Source organism: Rhinolophus ferrumequinum, chromosome 12, assembly GCF_004115265.2.
Source record: "Rhinolophus ferrumequinum isolate MPI-CBG mRhiFer1 chromosome 12, mRhiFer1_v1.p, whole genome shotgun sequence".
Classification (NCBI taxonomy): Eukaryota; Metazoa; Chordata; class Mammalia; order Chiroptera; family Rhinolophidae; genus Rhinolophus; species Rhinolophus ferrumequinum.
In genome coordinates, this window is record NC_046295.1 from 50,521,525 (window position 1) to 50,540,856 (window position 19,332).

Here is a 19,332-nt window from a genome sequence, read left to right on the forward strand (position 1 = left end):
AATTGACTGAGAGGAGGAAACAGCACCATTGAAGCCAGAGGAAGAACAAAGAGCTGAGAGATTAGTCAACCATTCATTCCACATTGGATGACACTTAATGTCAAGCCCTGTGTTCAGTGTCAAGGATAAAGAGATAAATAAGACATGATCACAAGCCAGAGACCTAGAATAATACTCTTGCCCTCACATTTCACAAGCTGGTCCCTCTACTAATTTAAATGTAACCTCATAGAGATTTATTCTGCCCCTGCCCTGCTTCCATCTAAAATTGCATCCACCCCAACATTTTCAGTCTTAGGCCCTCCATTAATCACCTTCAATAGTATTCAGTGAAACTGTCAATATTATTTGTCTATTGATTACTTGCTTTTGTCTATTTTTGTCTCAGCCACTAGAATGTACGCTCTATGAGGTAAGGCCCAGTCATTTCTGTTTCATTCACTATTGTATTCTTGGCATTTGGCACAGGGTCTGTCATATAGCAGGCACTCGATAAATATTTGTTGAGTGAATGAATGTCTCTTTCTTAAGAGCACCTTGGATGCTCGGAGAAAGATGTAAACAAATAATTGTAGTATAGCACTGGGGTGTTATGATATGCACACATTGCTGTGGGCACGTTAGATGAGGAACATTACAGCTTGGCGGTTAAGAGCAGTCACACTAAAGTGGGATGACCAAGGTTCAACCTGAGTTTCTGCCATTTACTCACTGAGTGACATTGGGTGACTTTCTTAACCTTTCTAAGCTTTATTATACTCAGTAAATAGCCATGTTATAGATTTTTGTGAGAATTAAGTGGGATACTGCATATAAAGAGCCTGTCACATATTGATACACAGCAAATGTTAGCTGTTGCTATTAAAGGAAGATTAGTGCTCCTTAAGTGCACTATTCAAGATTTACATGTGTTAGTTAACATATGCAGAATGAAAAAAATGTTGGCCCCCTAAACAGAGTCATTCTATAAGGTCAGAATCTTTCTAAAGCAAATACCAGTCCTTCTCATTTATCTTACTAAGATTTCCTTTATTTTTTCTCTTTGCGAGAAAGGTAATAGATTCTTCAAAAGAGCCCTGGTTGTAGAGTATCAGGTGATGCTGTGCTTAGAGTAAATATCCTGTTTTCTTTACCACCAGAGGGCACCAATCAGCAAAGTCAATCTCTACTTGTCATTATGAAACAATGTGAGAAAGGTCTAGGAAGCTGTTTCTGCCATTCATTCTTCTAACAAACATGTTTTGAGTACCCACTGTTTGCCAAACATTGTAGTAGCTTGTATATGGTTATGAATAAAACGTGTCATCCTTGTGGAATTTATAATCTTGAGCACCTACTATGTGTCTGAGAGATCCTATAAAACATGGAGGTGGAAGGTGGGGTTCAGTTTGGGGTTTTTAAAAAAATTTTTCTTGGGGAATATTGGAGAAGAGTGTATTTTTCCAGGACCCATCAGCTCCAAGTCAAGTCGTTGTTTTCAATCTATTTGTGGAGTTCGCAGCTCACTGGCCCATCTGGGAATCGAATCGGCGACCTGGGTGTTATGAGCACTGTGCTCTAACCACCTGAGCCAACCGGCTGCCCAATTTGGGATTTTTGTTTTGTTTTGTTTTGTTAATGATTGTCTTCCTGTCCTTAGTTGCAAGCCCATGAGAACAATGACTTAGTGTCTACTTTATGTCAGACGTGTGCTGTTTGCTCAGGATCCAGGGATGAATAAGACACAGTCGCAACCTACTAATAAACACTGTCTTACCTGCTAGGATAAAAAGGCATGAGACAAGTTCTGTGGAATTCTAGTTCCTCTGACCTAAGAATGTAGGACCTTAAGTACACAATGCATTAGTAACACACTAGGCTGTGAGCCTCCTAGACAGGTGTATGTTTATTAGTCACCCAGCTCAGGGCCATGCCCACTGTGGATATTTAGTATGAGTTTGTGAGTTGATTTGAGCCCAGGGCACAGCTTCTGATCTGGGTGCCAGGTCTATGTTCCAGTGGGTTAGGCTAAGGATCTACCAACTTCTGGGTCAGGGTGGGGCTGTGATGAGTTTATGTGGGTGAAATGCTTTGAAGATGAACTTTCTGCCTATTTGTCTATTTACAGTCTTGTTATTAAAGGTGTCAACATCATCTCCCACGTTTCCAGGTCAGCAATCTTCTTGTCCCTAAATTGACTGGTGGAGAGGAAGTCAGAATCAGTCACATACCATCATTTTGGGAGGTGAGGCTGCACTACTAAAACAGTCCCCCTTCTCTGAAGTGAGCTCTAATTCCAGTGGAGTTTGGCCTCAAGGCCTACTGAATAGAGTTGGGCGCTAGGGAATGATTCATTAAAATACTGAAACCTCACTTCTGAGAAAAAAAGAACAAAAAAATGAAAGGGCTCCTTCAGTGTGGTTTGTGCATAGAGATTTCCTTCTAAAGTGTACAGTATCGAAAGAAGGTAAAAAGAGTAACTTTACAATGGAGAAACCTGATACACTACCTCAGTCAGGTGAGTGAGGTCAATATCAACACTGATGGCATGTTGGCATTATGTGCCCTTGATATGATGTGATGAAAATGTTTTTTGTTTTTTTTTACCTCTGTGATCTTCTCCCCAAAACCCTATAATCCTGGTTTAATTATGAGAAAAACAACACATATCCTAATTGAGGGACATTCTACAGCATACTTGACTAGTGCTCTTCAAAACTGTCAAGGTAATCAAAAACAAGGAAAGTCTGAGAAAATGTCAAAGTGAAAAACATGAAAACTAAATATAATGTGGTGTTCAGGATGAGATCCTGGAACAGAAAAAGGACATTAGGTAAAAACTAAGGAAATGTGAGTAAAGACTTTAGTTAATAACAATTTTGATTCATAATTGTAATACATGTACTATATTACTGTACGATGTTAATAATAGGGGAAATTGGGTGCCTATGGGAAAATATGGGAACTCTCTGTACTATCTTCTCAATTTTTCTAGAAATCTAAACCTGTTGTGAAAAAGTCTATTAAACAGTGGGAGGGATCACATCCAGAATACAGCTATGCCTTTAAATTATTTTTCTTCCTTTAAAGTTCCTACTTATGGATCATTTACCATGTTCCAGTCATTGTGCTAAACCTTGTGTACAGATAATCTCAATTAATCTTTACAATTGCTTATATTACATATAATTAACCCTCTTTTACAGAAGCTGATGGAAAAGGAAGAGGTAATGTAAATGGTGGAGCCAGGGTTGGAACAAAGGATCTTTCTGATCCCCCAATTCTGGAACTTTCACAGTATGTTGGCTTTTCTATAATAGAAAACATTTAGACAGTTATCACAGGACATGCTTTCCTAAGAGAAAGGGGCAGTCTATCTAAATCACGGGGATTGAAGACTCCACATCTCACTTCAGCCATGATTATCTTAAAAGTCCCTCAATCCCAGGTTGGACCTTCAAGCTGTAAGGCTCTGTAGGGGGTCAAAGTTCACCCACAGTACTTCATTTTACAAATGGGTAAACTGAGGGATAGCCAGAGCACTTGCCTCAAATCACAGAGAGAAGGGCCAGGAACCTTGGTTCAATCAGTATTATTATTTTCTATTTCCCACAAGCTTCCTCTTTGTAGTTAAGAAGGGAAGTAGAAAGCTGGCCTATCTGCCTTCCGCATTTCTCAATGGAAACTGGCCTCACCCACTCCCCCAAATGGGTGCCACACACTGCCCTCCAAAGACACACTGGCGTGAGGGCTGGACCTGCAGAAGAGATGTCAGGACGCTTGTTCCCACCGATAAGGCCCACATTCTCAGCACATCCTTGTCAAGCATCTGCAGAGTGTAGGGACAGCGGACTGTGTGTCACGGGGAGGGGCCTGCAGGGGACCAGGGCTCCTGGGAGGATGGCTGAGGAGGCCTGTGGATGCGGTAGGAGGGCGCTGATGGCTCTAAGACCAGAGGTCCCTTCCCGGGCGCGCCTAAGGAACCAGGGCATCCAACCGTCACTTTGGGGCCAAGGGCATCCCTTGAGGCTACCCTCCGCCCTTACAGCTGCTCGGCCCTTTAAGGGCGGGGTACAAGCTCTGGCGTCACAAAGCGCCGCCACCGCGCTGGGCCACTGAGAGGAGGCGGGGAAGTGGGAGGAGGAGGAGGAGGAGGGCGAGGAGGGCGGGGGAGGGAGGGGCGCGCGCAAGCGCGTCGGGCCGCCAGCCGCCGAGAGCCTCCCCCCTCCCGGCGTGCGCCCCTCCTCCTTCTCTCCCTCCCTCGTTCTTCTCCGCTCCGTCGCTCCCGCGGCGCGAGGCGCTCTCTCTCTTCTCCTCCTCCTCCGCTGTCGCCCCTCCCCACGCGCAGCCGCCGCCGCCGCTGCCGCCGCGAGACCCCCGATCACTGCGCTCCCCCCGCCCTTCGGCCCCGCGCACCCTCCGGCTCCGGCGGCCCCTGAGGAGAACGAGAGGGCGAGCGAGCGCGGCGCTCCCGGGCCGGCCTGCCCCCCTCCCCTCACCGTCGCCTGCCCTTCGCCGCCTTCCTGGGCTTCCACCTCTTCTCCCCCCCCCCTAAGTTGAGGCCCCCTCCGGGGGGGGGAGGCCCGGGACCGGGAGCGAATTTTCTTAACTCCCTGAACCCCTCCCCCCACCTGGCCGGAGTGTGAGGAGGAGGGCCCGGCCCGCGTCGTGTGTGAGGAGGACCCGGGTCGGCCCACGGGCCGTCTGGGGCCTGGTCCGGCCCGCCGGGTGTGTGAAGACAAGGGCCCGGTGCGGCCCGGCCCGAGCGCGAGCGGAGGGGAGGGGCTTGGTCCGGCTCGGCCGGTGCGTGAGGACTGGGGCCCCGGCCCGGCGCTGCCGCCGCCGCAGCCGCGATGGCCCAGCAGCAGATGACCAGCTCACAGAAGGCCCTGATGCTAGAGCTGAAATCCCTGCAGGAGGAACCGGTGGAGGGCTTCCGGATCACCCTGGTGGATGAGTCCGACCTCTACAACTGGGAGGTTGCCATCTTCGGACCCCCCAACACCCTCTATGAAGGCGGCTACTTCAAGGTACCCCCATCCCCTCCTAGACCAGGATTCCCCGGCGGAGGCCTCTGTTCCCAGCCGCTTTTGGCTCTTTTCGGGGCCAAGGGTGAGCGAGTGTGAGCGCGGGTTAGCGGAGGGGGCTCCTCACCTCGGCAGCCCCTTCCCCCACTCGTGGAGGCAGGAAGGCCTTGCTCACCAAGTGCCTTTTCTTTGTCATGGGGGCGGGGGCGGGAGGCTAGACTGCACCGGGAAATAGGAAAGCCTCTCTGGCTAGTGTAGAGGCGACCTGGGGAGGAGGGCGGCTGTCTTTGTTTTGTTTCCTCAGCGGAAGGTGTAAGGGAAGAAAGGTGGTCTGTCTTTCCCCTCTCGTCCTCCCATCTGAACCATCCCTGCGCCGGCTGGAACTGCCCCAGAGGGCAGAGTGACCTGCACTTATTGGATTGAACCTTTCTTTTTTGGGGGGTGTGGGGGGAGGGGTATTAGCCTGTCATTCCAGAGGCTGCCTGGTGACCTGACATCTTGAGGATTTGATGGGCTTCTGACGGAGTGGTAGTTCCAACTTTGCATTCCAGTGGGCGGTAGTGAAGAATGGGGGCTTAGGGGTGGTAAACAAGGGTACCTGCGTTTTCTTTCCTTTATTCATTTGAGGGAACTTTAATTTAGCCCCCTTTCTGTCCTCATTCTCTATTTACTTCTGTAGTGTTTCAAAATGCTCTTTGTCCTCACCCTGCCACCAACTTTACTGGCTTTGTTGTTGTTGTTTTGTTCCTACATGTAGAAATATCTAGAGGGTGGAACTTATTATGTAGGGTGATTGATAGTTTTCCACTTTAGTGAGACGAAATTGAAACCCTTTGCTCAGGTGGTTAACTCTAGAAAATGGGGTGGTCTCACAGATTAAAAGTATCATCTGAGGTGAAATGGTTTCACCGAGTAGGACGGCTCCGCAGACAGCGACCACAGACATTGCTTCCATTGTTTTCCAAGACTTTAGAACGGTGGTTATTATTCTTGAATATGGTGTATTTTTTTTTTTATTCCATGGTAGATAATTTAGAGATACTGAGGTGTTGTGTTTTTTTTGTTGTTGTTGTTTTTGTTTTTTACCATTTTGGAAGGGATGGATCAGATTGAAGGTTGAATGTTTTAAATGGTGTATGCAGAGACCGAGGGAAATGAGTTCTTAGGAAAGCATTTAATTTTTGTATTTCCAAAGTTAAGTCAAATAGAGCAGTGTGAGTCAATCGTAGTTTGTTTTGAAGGGAGGGGCTATCTTGGCAAAAGTTTTAAATGAGGATCTTAAGTCATGTAGTTATGGTGTGTATATTTAGGACTACCCAATTACTTTTGTTTTTTTCTCTTCTAAAGGTAGAAGCCTCAGTTTCAGGCTTGAAGTTGGGTCAACTTAGTAGAAAATGTGAAGAATTGATAGGGGAATGTTAAATATTTATGCCTGTGATAGGCACTGAATACCTACTAAAAGCACTATTTAGAATATTGTGTAATAGCAGTACCCTTACCAGTTGTATGTCTCATCTTTTGTGGTCACGATACACTATGCTTTCAGATGCAGATATTTAAAATCACTAAATATACAAGTTATTAGTTGAGGAATGTCTTTTGTCAAGTATAAATTTTTATTTATAGATACTGAAAAAATTAGTTTCACAACATGGAATTTATATAACTTCTAGCAAAGGATTATTTAGCAAAATTTACTGGCTAAATCTAGTGGAATGAAGTTTAGTTTCCAAAAAGTATCATTGTTTGGGGCAATTGACAGTCTAGTTAGAATAATCTCATTCCAATGGAGTTTGAAAAAAAACAACTTTTCAAATTGTAATATTTTAGCTTAAATGTGAAAGGAGTGTGGAGAATCCTCTCAGTTTGGAGTAGATAGTATATAAAGAGGATTCCCTGTAGCCTACACTGATTTAAATTAAAAGCTTATTAATTTCAGCCCTATTTAAATAGAATGGTTTAATTTCCAATTTTGTTGTGTTAGATTTCTTTATCTTTGAGTTTTTTACCTTTGTGATATGTAAAAATGTATGAAAATTACAGTTTTATGTTTTAGTCTTGTGTGAGAATTTCGTTCAATTTCATTTTCTTCCACTTGTTTCCTTATTATATGGCCTTTTATCTCAAAATCCTTCATTGGAAACGCAAACTTATGGTCATGAGCAGTTAACACTGGTGATAGGTTTAAAACCATTGTTTTTTATTTCACTGCTTTTGTCTTAAAACAAGGCTTTTAGTGTGTTCCACTACAGCTGCAGTTAAAAGTTGGCACAGAACTTTCTCTACTGTTCTCCTTTATCAAATCATAGTCCTTCAACATTTAGTATAAACTATTTTAAGTTAAACTTTTTTGTCTATTTTGAATGATAGTTCTTGAAGGCAATTAGACTGCCATTTAAAAAATTTTTCATAATGAAACTCCTTTAACTTTTACATATTAATATAATAGGCTTCTAACTGATCTTTTTCACCATGAAGTAGTTGGCTCTAGTGTGTTTTAAGTACATCTGTTGTGGTAGAGACTTGGGAGACCTGTATTTCACATATTTTTTGATTCATCCTGCCTTTTTTTTTTTTTTTTTTAATCTCAAATCCATGTGAGTCTTAGCTTTGGAGGGTATGGATGTGTGATGGGTAAAGATAGTTTCTTGTATGTGTTTTTCTGCTTATTATACAATCTTTTGTGGCCTTCCTATCTTTTTGTCCAGTTTCTTGATCTCATTGACTTACCAAGTGAATTTTTTTGCTATTTGAATTTTTCCTCTAAGAGTCAATCATTCAAAACACAAAGTAGGAGATGGCTTAGAACACCAAAATTGCTCCACAATTTTGCTATTGTGAAGCAAATTGGAATTTTATTATGTTACTGGAAGACTAAATTGATCAGGTCAGCAGTTAATGATGACTTTTAACAAGTTCATTCCCATTCCTTTAAAAAGAACTTTTTTCAAATAACTCTTGATAATCTTAATTTAGTGGGGCTGCTTTGGTATAGAACCTCTTTGGAATTCCTGCATTAATTATCTAAAAGCATGATATTAATGAGTCTAGAGATCAGAAAGAGAGAGTGTCTGTTTCATGGTGTGCATAACATAAAAGCTTAAATGATACAGAAAGCTTAAAGTATAGCAGTTACTTGACTTGCATTGATTTGATTTCATTGTAGTTTTTGTTTTAATTCAGTGATTAAGAGAATAAAATATAGGTGTGTTCCATTTTTAGAAAACTCCGAACTGATAATTTAGAAAGTATTTGTTATATACTCAAAGTTTTCTTTAACAGGAACTTTATTATCAGGTTTAACACTTTGATTTATATTAAAGAAACTCTTCGATAATATTTAAAAATAAAGGATACGTATTATAATTTTCATTTGTTCTAGAAATAATGAATCTATTTTCTGTTCCTCTCCCCACAAAAAACTCTGTAAAACCAAACTTAACATTTGTGCCTGGCAATGTGCTTCAGATTCTAGCATACTCTATTTTATGACTCTGTAATTCTTTTTTTAAAAAAAACTTTTATTTATTTAAGTGTGCTTTTCCCAGGACCCATCAGCTCCAAGTCAAGTAGTTGTTTCAGTCTAGTTGTGTGGCCCATGTGGGGATCGAACAGGTAACCTTGTTAAAGCACCCTGCTCTAACTAACTGAGCTAACCAGCCACCCCTCTGTAATTATTAAAATGTAGTTGAAACAGTTCTTTTAATAAAGTGGTTCTTAGTCTTTTTGGTATATGGATTCCTTTTGAGAAATTAATGAATTTTCTCTGGGAAAAATAGACACACATAAACTAGTTTGTATACATTTTCAGAGGGTTAACTGACAAGTTACTCTGTTTTAGGGGATTTATCGATAGGCAACTAAAAAGCAATTAAACAACTTTAAAATTATAAAAGTAATGCTAGTTTTTTAAAAAACAGTTGTATGATGAGTCAGAAAGTCAGTTAAAATTTTCTTACTTTTTTTTAAGAAGGGCACAGCTCACAGTGGCCCATGCGGGGATCGAACTGGCAACCTTGGTGTTACTAGCACCATGCTCTAACCAACTGAGCTAATTGGGCAGCCCTAAAATTTTTTCTCAGATGGAAACATGGTTAATGTCCATGGTTTGTAGCTTTACCCCCGCCCCCGGCAAATATAGCACCTCGATATTTTATAGAATATGTGTTTACCATATTAAGTTGATTCTAAGATGCATATTTATCTGGTTTTTAAGTTCTCTGAAATTGGGACTTGCTTTAGAATCCGTGAAGTCTTACAGTTGCCATCGGTCTGTTGGCAATTGTACAACTTCACGGATTCTATATAATTGTGAGGGAACCTTGCATTGATATCTTCTGATAATTTTTTTAAATGCCAGCGTGAGTGTCTTAAATTTGATAAAATAAGGATTATTCTTGAACAAAGCATGTGGGCCTTACTACTTTCTTTGCAGCATGTTGATTCCTCTTTTTCAGAGATTTGTGTTAGTAAAAATATTTGTTGAGCACTCATCAAAGTTAAAGCACTGTAGGAAGAGTCACTGCTTTATATATAGTAAGGCAAAGTATAAGGACATTAGTAACCTTTGAGTTTTTATAAACGATCTTCATAAAAATCTTTCTAGATTTTAAAATACAGAAATGTGAGGTGTAGGTGTTATTGATGCAATTGTAAATGGTAATTAAAATAAAAGCTTTTAAGATTTCAGGCCAGTTGGAGCATTTGTCAACATAGTCACAATCTATTATGATAAAATACTCTGCTCCGTCTTTGCAGTTTAGAATTAGTGATCCTAGTCTAAGGTTCCCGAAGAACCTGTCTGTTGGAGACAGGTGAAATAAAGGAGGCCGTGTAAGAAACCGGTCCATGTCTGCTAATCTTGTTATGGAAAACAACAGTGAGGAAGAGTTATAAATTTATAGAGATTAGGACAATGGAACTCTAGCTTGCTGAAAGATCATATTTAAAATGTTTAATTCTTTTATGTTCCTGAACTTCTTTTGGACTATTTCACATACAATTACGTAATATTGGTGTTCAGTGCAAGTAAGATTGAACCTCTTTGAATGTGTCTTGTCAAGACAGAACTAATTTATTTCTGCGAGAAATTGTTATTCAGAGTTTATGTACCTTTAAATAAGTTGATTCTGAAGTGAATGGAATGATAGATACTAAATTGAAGAGATAATTTTAGTTCATGTTGCCAGGGTTTGCTGTTAGGTAAATATTCTGCCATTTGAGAATTGGAAAATCCAGATTTTGGAGTATGTATTTAAGATAGAAAGTGAATAATCCACTTTAAACACCTTTACGTGATTCGTTTTAATAACAAACGTAAAAATGTTTTTGTTATAACACAAATAATAAATTGAATTACTACTATGAACCCGGTGGTAAGGTAAGTAGAATGAGCAGTTAAAACATGCTAAAATTTTGAATGCCATATCTAATTGCAGATACACACTACTATTCTTACTACAGTAATGTAGCTAACATTGAGTGTTTACTATGTGCCACATACTTTACATAGACTATCTCATAATCCTCCTGTGAGGTGTGGTTACTGTTAATCTCATTTCATGTACAGTAAATCTTCACTTAACATCCTTAATAGGTTCTGTGGCTTTAAGCGAAATTACATATAAGAAAACCAATTTTACCATAGGCTAATTGATATAAACAAGAGTTAAGTTCCTACAGCATCTTATCAATATTATAGCAAAACAATGTGTGAAATGATGTTATTTGAGGATTTGCTGTACAGTCCTGCTTAACTCCATTTCAGTCAACAATGGCAGTGGTGGTCCCATAAGATTATAATGGAGCTGAAAAATTCCTGTTGCCTAGTGACATCATAGTGCAACACATAACTTACATGTTTGTGGTGATGCTGGTGTAAACCTGCGTTGACAGTTGTATAAAAGTATAGCATATACAATTTGTACAGTACATAATACTTGATAATAAATGACTTATTTATGTATTATACTATACTTTTCATTATTTTAGAATACTCTATAAAAATGTTTGCTGTAAAACATATGCTGTGTTATGTTTGCAGCAGCCTCAAAATCTCATGCTTACCACGTTTTGATTGTATCATTTCACTTGTATTTGATTTAATCTCGTCGTTTTGTTCATCATGGCCCCTAAGCGTACAAAATTCACTGCTAATATTGCCAGTAAGAGGCCATGTCGAGTGATTGACCTGGAAATGAAATTAGGAGTGATAAAGGACTATGAAGGTAGAAAATAGAAAATCGGTGATGGTTATTGCTCACCAGTCAGGCATGTCCCATTCCAGCATAGCTCTGGTCTTGAAGAACAGAACAAAATGGTGAAAGCTATTAAAGGATCTGCTTCGTTGAAGGCAACATGACTAACAAAAATTTGAGAAGGGCCTATATCAGACCTGGAGAAACTTCCAATGACCTGTATTGAAGACCAGGCACAGAAGTATGGTTTATACCTGTCGGCACTATGATGATCATGGCCAAAGCAAAAAGTTTGTTTGCGATGACGAAAGAAAAGGCTGGACCCAACTGTGATGTAGAGTTTACTGCTAGCTCTGGGTGGTTTAAACGATTGAAGAATTGTTATTCATTACATAATGAAAACGTGAATGGTGAGTCAGAGTGCTGATGTGAGAGCAGCTGAAGAATTTTTGGGAACTCTAGATGTGCTGATTGGGGAGGAAATTACTTTCCAGAGTAGATATTCAATATGGATGAAACTTCCCTATTCAGGAAACAGATGCCCGAAAGGACTTCCATCCATTAAGGAGGCCAAGTCAATGCCCGGTTTGAAGGCTTTCAAGGACAGGCAACAGTCTTGTTTGGGGGCAGTGTTGCAGACTAAATTGAAACCCTTGTGATGTGGTACAGTGAGACGCCCAGGGCTTTCACGCGTCTCCATAAGCACACATTGCCAGTCAGTATACTGTGAAAAGTCATGGTTGACCATGCTCCTCTTCCAAGATGCCCTCCTGGATTGCTGTGCCAGCAAAATGGAGAGGTGCTGTTTGGACAATAACATACCTTTTAAGATTTTGCTTACTGTTGATAATGCTCCCAACATCCTCTTTACTGGTGATCTTCATCCCAACATCAGTGTGGTTTCTCCCTCCAAACACCACCTCTTTGATCCAACCAATGGATTAAGGAATTATAGCCGCTTTTAAGGCCTACTGCCTGAGGAGGACCTTTGCCCAGGCTATTGCTGCAACTGAGGAAGACATATGCAATTCTGGAAGGATTACAGCATCTATGACAGCACCAAGAACCTTGCTTGGGCTTGGAGTGATGTCACCAGGAGTGTATGAATGACATCTTCAGGAAGACACTCAAGAGGTTCATCTATGACTTCAGAGGACTTGCCAAGCATGAGGAGGCTGCGAAAGGCAACAAGGCTGTGGTTGAGATGGCAAACAACTTGAACCTGGGTGTGGGTGAAGGTGACCTGGAGGAGCTCCTGGAGGTGGTTCCTGAGGAGTTGACTAACGAGGTGTTGTTGCAACTGGAATAGGAACACACAGCTGAAGAAGAGGCAAGAGAATGGGAAACTGCAGGAGAAGAAAAAGAAGGCCCCCGTTCCAAAGAAAATTCGCAGTGAAGGGTTTAGCAGAAGCTTTTGTAGACCTCAACAAGCTCCTTAAAAAGTTTGAAAGCATGGACCCCAGCACTGAAAGGTTTTCATTAAGAGGAATATTTATGGTGCATTATCTGCTTACAAGCAAATCTGTGATAAAAAAATAAATAAATAAAGCAAACCACCATGGACATATTTCTGAAAAGAGTGACACCTCCTTAAGAAGAACCTGCGGCAGATCCTTCAGGAGGTTTTGCACAAAGAGGCATTGTTATCATGGGAGATGCCAGCGGGGTGTGTGTGATTGCCCCGGAAGGCCCAGCGGGACAAGTTGTGGAGGTGGAAGACTGATATTGATGGTCCTGACCCTGTGCAGGCCTAGGCTAATGTGTGTGTTTGGGTCTTAGGTTTTAACAAACAAAAGTAACAAAATAAAATAAAACTTAATAGTAGGAAAAAGCCTATAGAGTAAGGATATAAAGAAAGAAAATATTTTTGTATAGCCATACAAGGCTTGTATTTAAGTGTTATTCCAAAGAATCAAAAAGTTTAAAATATTTAAATTTATAAAGTTAAAAAGTTATAGTAAGCTAAGATTAGTTTATTGAAGAAACAAAAATTTTTAAAAATAAATTTAGTGTAGCTGAAGTGTACAGTATTTATAGTCTCAGTAGTGTAATGTCCTAGGCCTTGGTATTCACTCACCACTCGCTCAGTGACTCACCCAGAGCAACTTCCAGTCCTGCAAATAGTCCTATATAGAGCACTGTGCAATCTAGGTTTGTGTAAGTGCACTCGGATGTTGCAGACGAAATCACCTAATGATACATTTTCACCCAAAGATGCATTTTCTCTGTCTTTAAGTGACACATGACTGTATAGAGAAACTGAATCACACAGAGCTTATTTAACTTTCCCTGGGGGGTCCTCAGCTAGAAAGTTGTAATACCAGACTGCTTGACTCTGAAGCCTGTGTTTATTCTATTACTGAGATCTTTCATCACTAGGATGATTTTAAAGGTATAAAAGTAGAGCTTTAAGAAAATCAAATGGAGCATTTTATAAGGAACTATTTTTAATTTTACTTAAGTTTAAAGGTCACAAAATTAATTATTTGCCTCTCCAAATTATGGGGAGAGATTGGTATAATGACTTTATATGTTTTAAATTCACTGGAAAAATTGGATTCTTTTTGGTGTTCTTGGACTACTTGAATTAGAGAACAATAAATCATTGTAGAAGGATTTATTTTTTTATTGGCAAATTGATTTCCTTTACTAACAACTTTCTCATTACTTTAAGGGGGTAGAGTGGCATGGTGCTAGTGTTGAGGAACATAAATCTAAGAAAACTATTCTTGGGGATTAGAAATAATAAAACCCTCTGAAGAGATGGTGGGGATGGGAGGATGATAAAGGGAGTTATATATCTTAATACAATATGGGTTTATGTTTTTAAAATAATAATCCTTAATACTTTTCCAAGTATATTTAAGCACCATAGGAAACTTGAGCAGTTTAAAACTTTTTTGTTGTTGTTCTTTCAGTTGATTCTTTTAATTCTTTACCTCTATCACAGCATCTTTAGATCAGTGCCATAGTTTTATTTATTCTATATTTGGATTTCCAGATTTCATAAGGTTTTTTTTTTTTTTTTTTTTAAGGTTTTATTGGGGAAGGGGAACAGGACTTTATTGGGGGAACAGTGTGTACTTCCAGGACTTTTTTCCCAAGTCAAGTTGTTGTCCTTTCAATCTTTGTTGTGGAGGGTGCCGTTCAGCTTCAAGTTGTTGTCCTTTCAGTCTTAGTTGTGGAGGGCGCAGCTCAGCTCCAGGTCCAGTTGCCGTTTTCTAGTTGCAGGAGGCGCAGCCCACCATCCCTTGCGGGAGTCGAACCGGCAACCTTTTGGTTGAGAGCCCACTGGCCCATGTGGGAATCGAACGGGCAGCCTTCGGAGTTAGGAACATGGAGCTCTAACTGCCTGAGCCACCAGGCCAGCCCAGGTTTCATATTTAGTTACCTGCTTTGCTATATTTGCAGCATAGGCAGCTGATACTTAATTTGAGGGATAAATCCCAGGAAATAATTCAGATTGTGTGGCTCACTTAGCGTACATAGTAATTCATATTGTAAAAATTGAATGATTATTAGTTAGAAATAGCCATGGCCCCATTTATAAGATAATGTTAAGAATTGATAAAGTTACAAAACTTGTATTAAATGTAGTAATTCTTAATAGAAACAGAATGACTTAAAGCTTAGAAAACAGATTTTTAAGTGTACTTATAACCATACCTGATAAATGTAATAAGGCAAATAAAACAGTTTGTTATTCAAAAGGTACCCACCTATATAACTTTATTAACCAATGTCACCCCGATAAATAAAATAGAAAAAGAACATCTTGCATGTGATTTGAAACTTTTCTTTTGAAATTGTTGGCAGAGGCACAGGTAAAATTAGTCTAACACTGGTATGTTCAGTCCTTTTTGACTAAAAAATGGTAGTACTCAGACTATTTACCTTATTCACCAAGTTGAATCTGAGAATCATTTTTGAATGTTAAAACAAAGTGCACATTACAGAAGTAAAGATTTGTCACTAATAAGGATTTTACGAAGTTGTACAATAGGCTCTGAAGGTCTCAAAAAAGGAATCCTACATTGTTTTGAGCAGTGGCAGTGTAACACTGTTGGAGTGGGTGTATAGCCAGCTTTCTGAAGTGTTTGCTTTGAAGGGGGCAAAGCTCATTTGAGTTGGGTAGTTGGGTTTAAAAAGAAACAAAACTTTATTACTCAAAAAGGCCCACCTTGGACTTATCACTTAACTGCTATTTCCCCCATTGGCTAAACAGGGCTAGGAATAATATGTTTAAGCCATTAAAGACTAATCCCTGTGGTAAAAATATCAGTGATAATGTTAAAAAAAAAAAGTATGGGCCCGCCGGGTGGCTCAGGAATTTGGAGCGCCGTGCTCCTAACACTGAGGTCACTGGTTCGATTCCCACATGGGCCAGTGAGCTGCGCCCTCTACAGATAAGAATGTGAACAACAGCTCTCCATGGAGTTGGGCTGCCGTGAGCAGCTGGAGGTTGGTGTGAGTGGCGGCGGTGGGCTGCTGTGTGCTGCCATGAGCAGCTGGTAGCCAGCATGAGTGGCCGGCGGCCATCGTCAGCGGCCGGTAGCTGGGGAGAGCTGCTGTGAGTGGCAGACCCACGACTGGTGACCTACTGCCTCAGCCGGGGGTAGCTGAGGGCTCATAATGGGCCAGGGAGCTGTGTCATGCACAACTAGACTGAGAAACAATGGCTTGAACCGGAGTGGGGGGGGCGTGGAAGAAGGGGGGAAAAGTATAATAATAACTACTCGCATGTCTTTAGGTTCCTACCCTGAATTCTTTGGTATTTGTTCATCATATTACAACATTTAATCTAAATAAGAATGACCGAAAATTTGCTAGATAAGGAAAGAAAAGTCATACTGAAGATACGGAAATTCTGTAGAATTTAGATTCAGATTTAAGAAATCTTGTAATGGGGAGAGCGCTGAGTTTTGAATTGATGTCTCCACTTTTATATAACTTTTTTTCTAAAGTTATTTTTTTACTGGAAAATTGTGGAGTAAATATAAAAAGAGGTTCCTTAAATAAAAAACAGTGGTACTGTGTTTCCCCGAAAATAACCTAGCCAGACAATCAGCTCTAACTGTGTCTTTTGGAGCAAATATTAATATAAGAGCCGGTCTTATTTTGCTGTAAGAGCGGGTCTTATAAAATATAATGTAATATAATATATAATGTAATATAATACCCAGTCTTATTTTACTATAAGATTGGGTCTTGTAAGAGACTCAGTCTTATTAATTTTTGCTCCAAAAGATGCATTAGAGCTGATTGTCCAGCTAGGTCTTATTTTCGGGGAAATATGGTAAAACACTGTCATGTAGAGTATGTATATCCTATGAATAAATTATTATAATATACACACAGAGGTACCTGTATTTTGCTGTGTTAAATGGTAATGACATTTTTTATAACAGAAAATGTTTATCTCCAGTTATAGGTCGATAACATGTTCATTGTAGAATATTTTAAAAGTTCCTGAAACTATGAAGAAAAAAGTCACTTGCAGTGATGCATCCCAGAAATAATGCTTTTAATGTATTTTCCTTGAAATGTGTTGTGTTTCATCTAAAAAATGGATACACAGTATGGGTACTATGTATCCATGTGAAAACAACATACTGTGGTATCTCGGTTTTCGAACATAATCCTGTAATCCGTTCCAGAAGACCGTTCAAGTTCTGAAATGTTCGAAAACCGAGGCACTGTTTCCCCATAGATAGTAATGCAAAGTAGATGAATCCATTCCAGACCTTTAAAATAAACCCCTAAAACTGCAAATTTAGCATGAATTTTACTATCTAATGATACCATAGATCCATAAAATTTATGGCGTTCGTAAACCGAAATGTTCATCAACGGAGATGTTCGAAAACTGAGGTACCACTGTAATTTGAAGACTTTTCCAATTATCCATCATATAACTTTTTGCCTTTTGTTGGACCTGAAGGTTTATTTTGCTTTCTAAACAATATTTTTGAACACATTGAACTAATTTTTATATCTGTGTTTGTGTATTTTTCACATAAGTTTCTGGTACTGGACATATTGGGTCAAAGGTGATAAACATCTACATGATGTATTTAGAGAATATGTTTTGAATGGTTTTGACAAGATAAAGCACAACAGTAAAAATGCCAGTTTTCTGGAGGTCAAAGAACCACGAAAGAGGTGGCGACTGTGGTCCTAGTTTTTAAAAATTATATATGGAAAGTTAAAGAACCAGAATAGCCAAAACAATTTTGAAAAAGAACAAAGTTGAAAGACTCACTATATCCAATTTTTAAAACAAAAATTTATTTTCCCCCTTCTTTTACCTCCCTCCACATTCCAGTTCAAGCTGTTGTTTCTCAGTCTATCTGTGTAGAACACAGCTTCCTGGCCCATGCTGGTATTATGAGCCTTGCACTCCCCCCGGCTGAGGCAGTTGGTCTCCGGTCCTTGGTTGGCTGCTCATAGCAGCTCATGGCATCTCTCGCCAGCTGCCGGTCGCTCACAATGGCTGCTGGCCAATCACGCTGGCCACTGGCCACTCATGGCAGCACACGGTAGCCCACGGCAGCTCATGGCAGCTCATGCTAATCTCCAGCTGCTCACAGCAGCCCAGCACCAGGGAGAGCTGTTGTTCACAATCTTAGCTGTAGAGGGCACAGCTCACTGGCCCTTGTGGGATTCGAACCTGTGACCTCTGCGTTAGGAGCATGGCGCTCCAACCACTTGAGCCATTGGGCTGGCCTGTTTTTTTTTTGTTTTTTTTTTTAATTTGGGAATATTGGGGAACAGTGTGTTTCTCCAGGGCCCACCAGCTCCAAGTCATTGTCGTTCAATCTAGTTGTGGAGGGTGCAGTTCAGCGCCAAGTCCAGTTGCCGTTTTCAGTCTTTAGTTGCAAGCGATGCAGCCTACCATCCCATGCAAGAATTGAACCGGCAACCTTGCTGTTGAGAGCTCGTGCTCTAACCAACTGAACCTTCCTGCTGCCCCTCCGGAAGCGCAGTGGCAGCTCATTGTCATCAATCTAGTTGTGGAGGGTGCAGTTCACTGGCCCATGTGGGAATCACACTGGCAACCCTGTAGTTCAGAGCTTGCAATCTAACCACCTGAGCCATCCGGCTGCCCCTCACTATATCCAATTTTAAGATGAACTGTAAAGCTACACCAATCAAGACAGTATGGTATATTGGCTAAACGGATTATTCTACAATAATATAAGACCCGGTCTTACATAATATAAGACTGGGTCTTGTATTAATTTTTGCTCCAAAAGATGCCTTAGAGCTGATGGTCCGGCTAGGTCTTATTTTTGGGGAAACAAGGTAAACATTTTGAATCGATTTAGGACATCGAGACAGCCATGACAGCACAACTAAAGACACTCACAAAAGAGGACTTCCAGAACTGCTTCAGAAAGTGGCAAGAATGATGGGACAAGTGTGTTCGAAGCAAGGGGGTGTATTTTGAGGGGATTTTTACTGTGTCTTTTACTGTAATTTTTTAAAATATTAAAACATTCATTGTATTTTTTTATCACACCTCATATAATTATTATATGTCCCAACCACTCCACTTCTAAGAATTTTGTCTTAGAGCAATATAAGCTTGTGTAAACATTAAGTTTATACAAAACATTAAGTTTACACAAAAATGTCAATGTAAATGTTTATAGCAGCACTACTCATACTTGCCCTACATTGGAAACAACCCAAATGTCCTTCAGTGGGTGACTGTATAAGCAAACTGGTAGAGCTATATTATAGAATGCTGTTTAGCAATAAAAAGGGGCCAACTGTTGATACATCAGTAACATGGATGAGTATCAAAGGCCTTATGACAGTCTCATAAGATTACATTCTGAATGAGTCCATTTACATGACATTCTGAAAGACAACAAAAACTATAGGCATAGAGAACAGATCAGTGGTTCACACAGGTTAGGAGTAGAGGGAGGGTTTGACTACGTAAGGGCAGTGTGAGGGAATTCTTTGGGGGTGTTGGAATTGTTTTGTGTTCTTATGGTGGTTACAAGAATCTATGTACAAGCTAAAAGTTATAAAAGTGTACATCAAGAAAGTGAATACTGCTCTGTATAAATTTTAAGAGTAAAAAATTGCAGATTTAATAATATTAAAGTTTTATTTGC

General features: G+C 40.3%; 1 protein-coding gene and 1 non-coding gene across 2 annotated transcripts in view; one reads left to right on the top strand and one right to left on the bottom strand.

Annotated features, from left to right (window-relative positions):
• Positions 1–4,241: 4,241 nt before the first annotated feature.
• UBE2R2 (ubiquitin conjugating enzyme E2 R2) overlaps positions 4,242–19,332 on the top strand; it is an 84,230-nt gene continuing 69,139 nt past the window's right edge. The window contains exon 1 of the mRNA XM_033121997.1: positions 4,242–5,009. Within this exon, the coding sequence (XP_032977888.1) occupies positions 4,833–5,009 (177 nt within the window). The 5' untranslated portion in view covers positions 4,242–4,832. The remainder of the gene's footprint in view (positions 5,010–19,332) is intronic.
• TRNAT-AGU (transfer RNA threonine (anticodon AGU)) lies at positions 8,994–9,067 on the bottom strand. The gene has a single exon. It is a non-coding gene; the product is annotated as a tRNA-Thr (tRNA).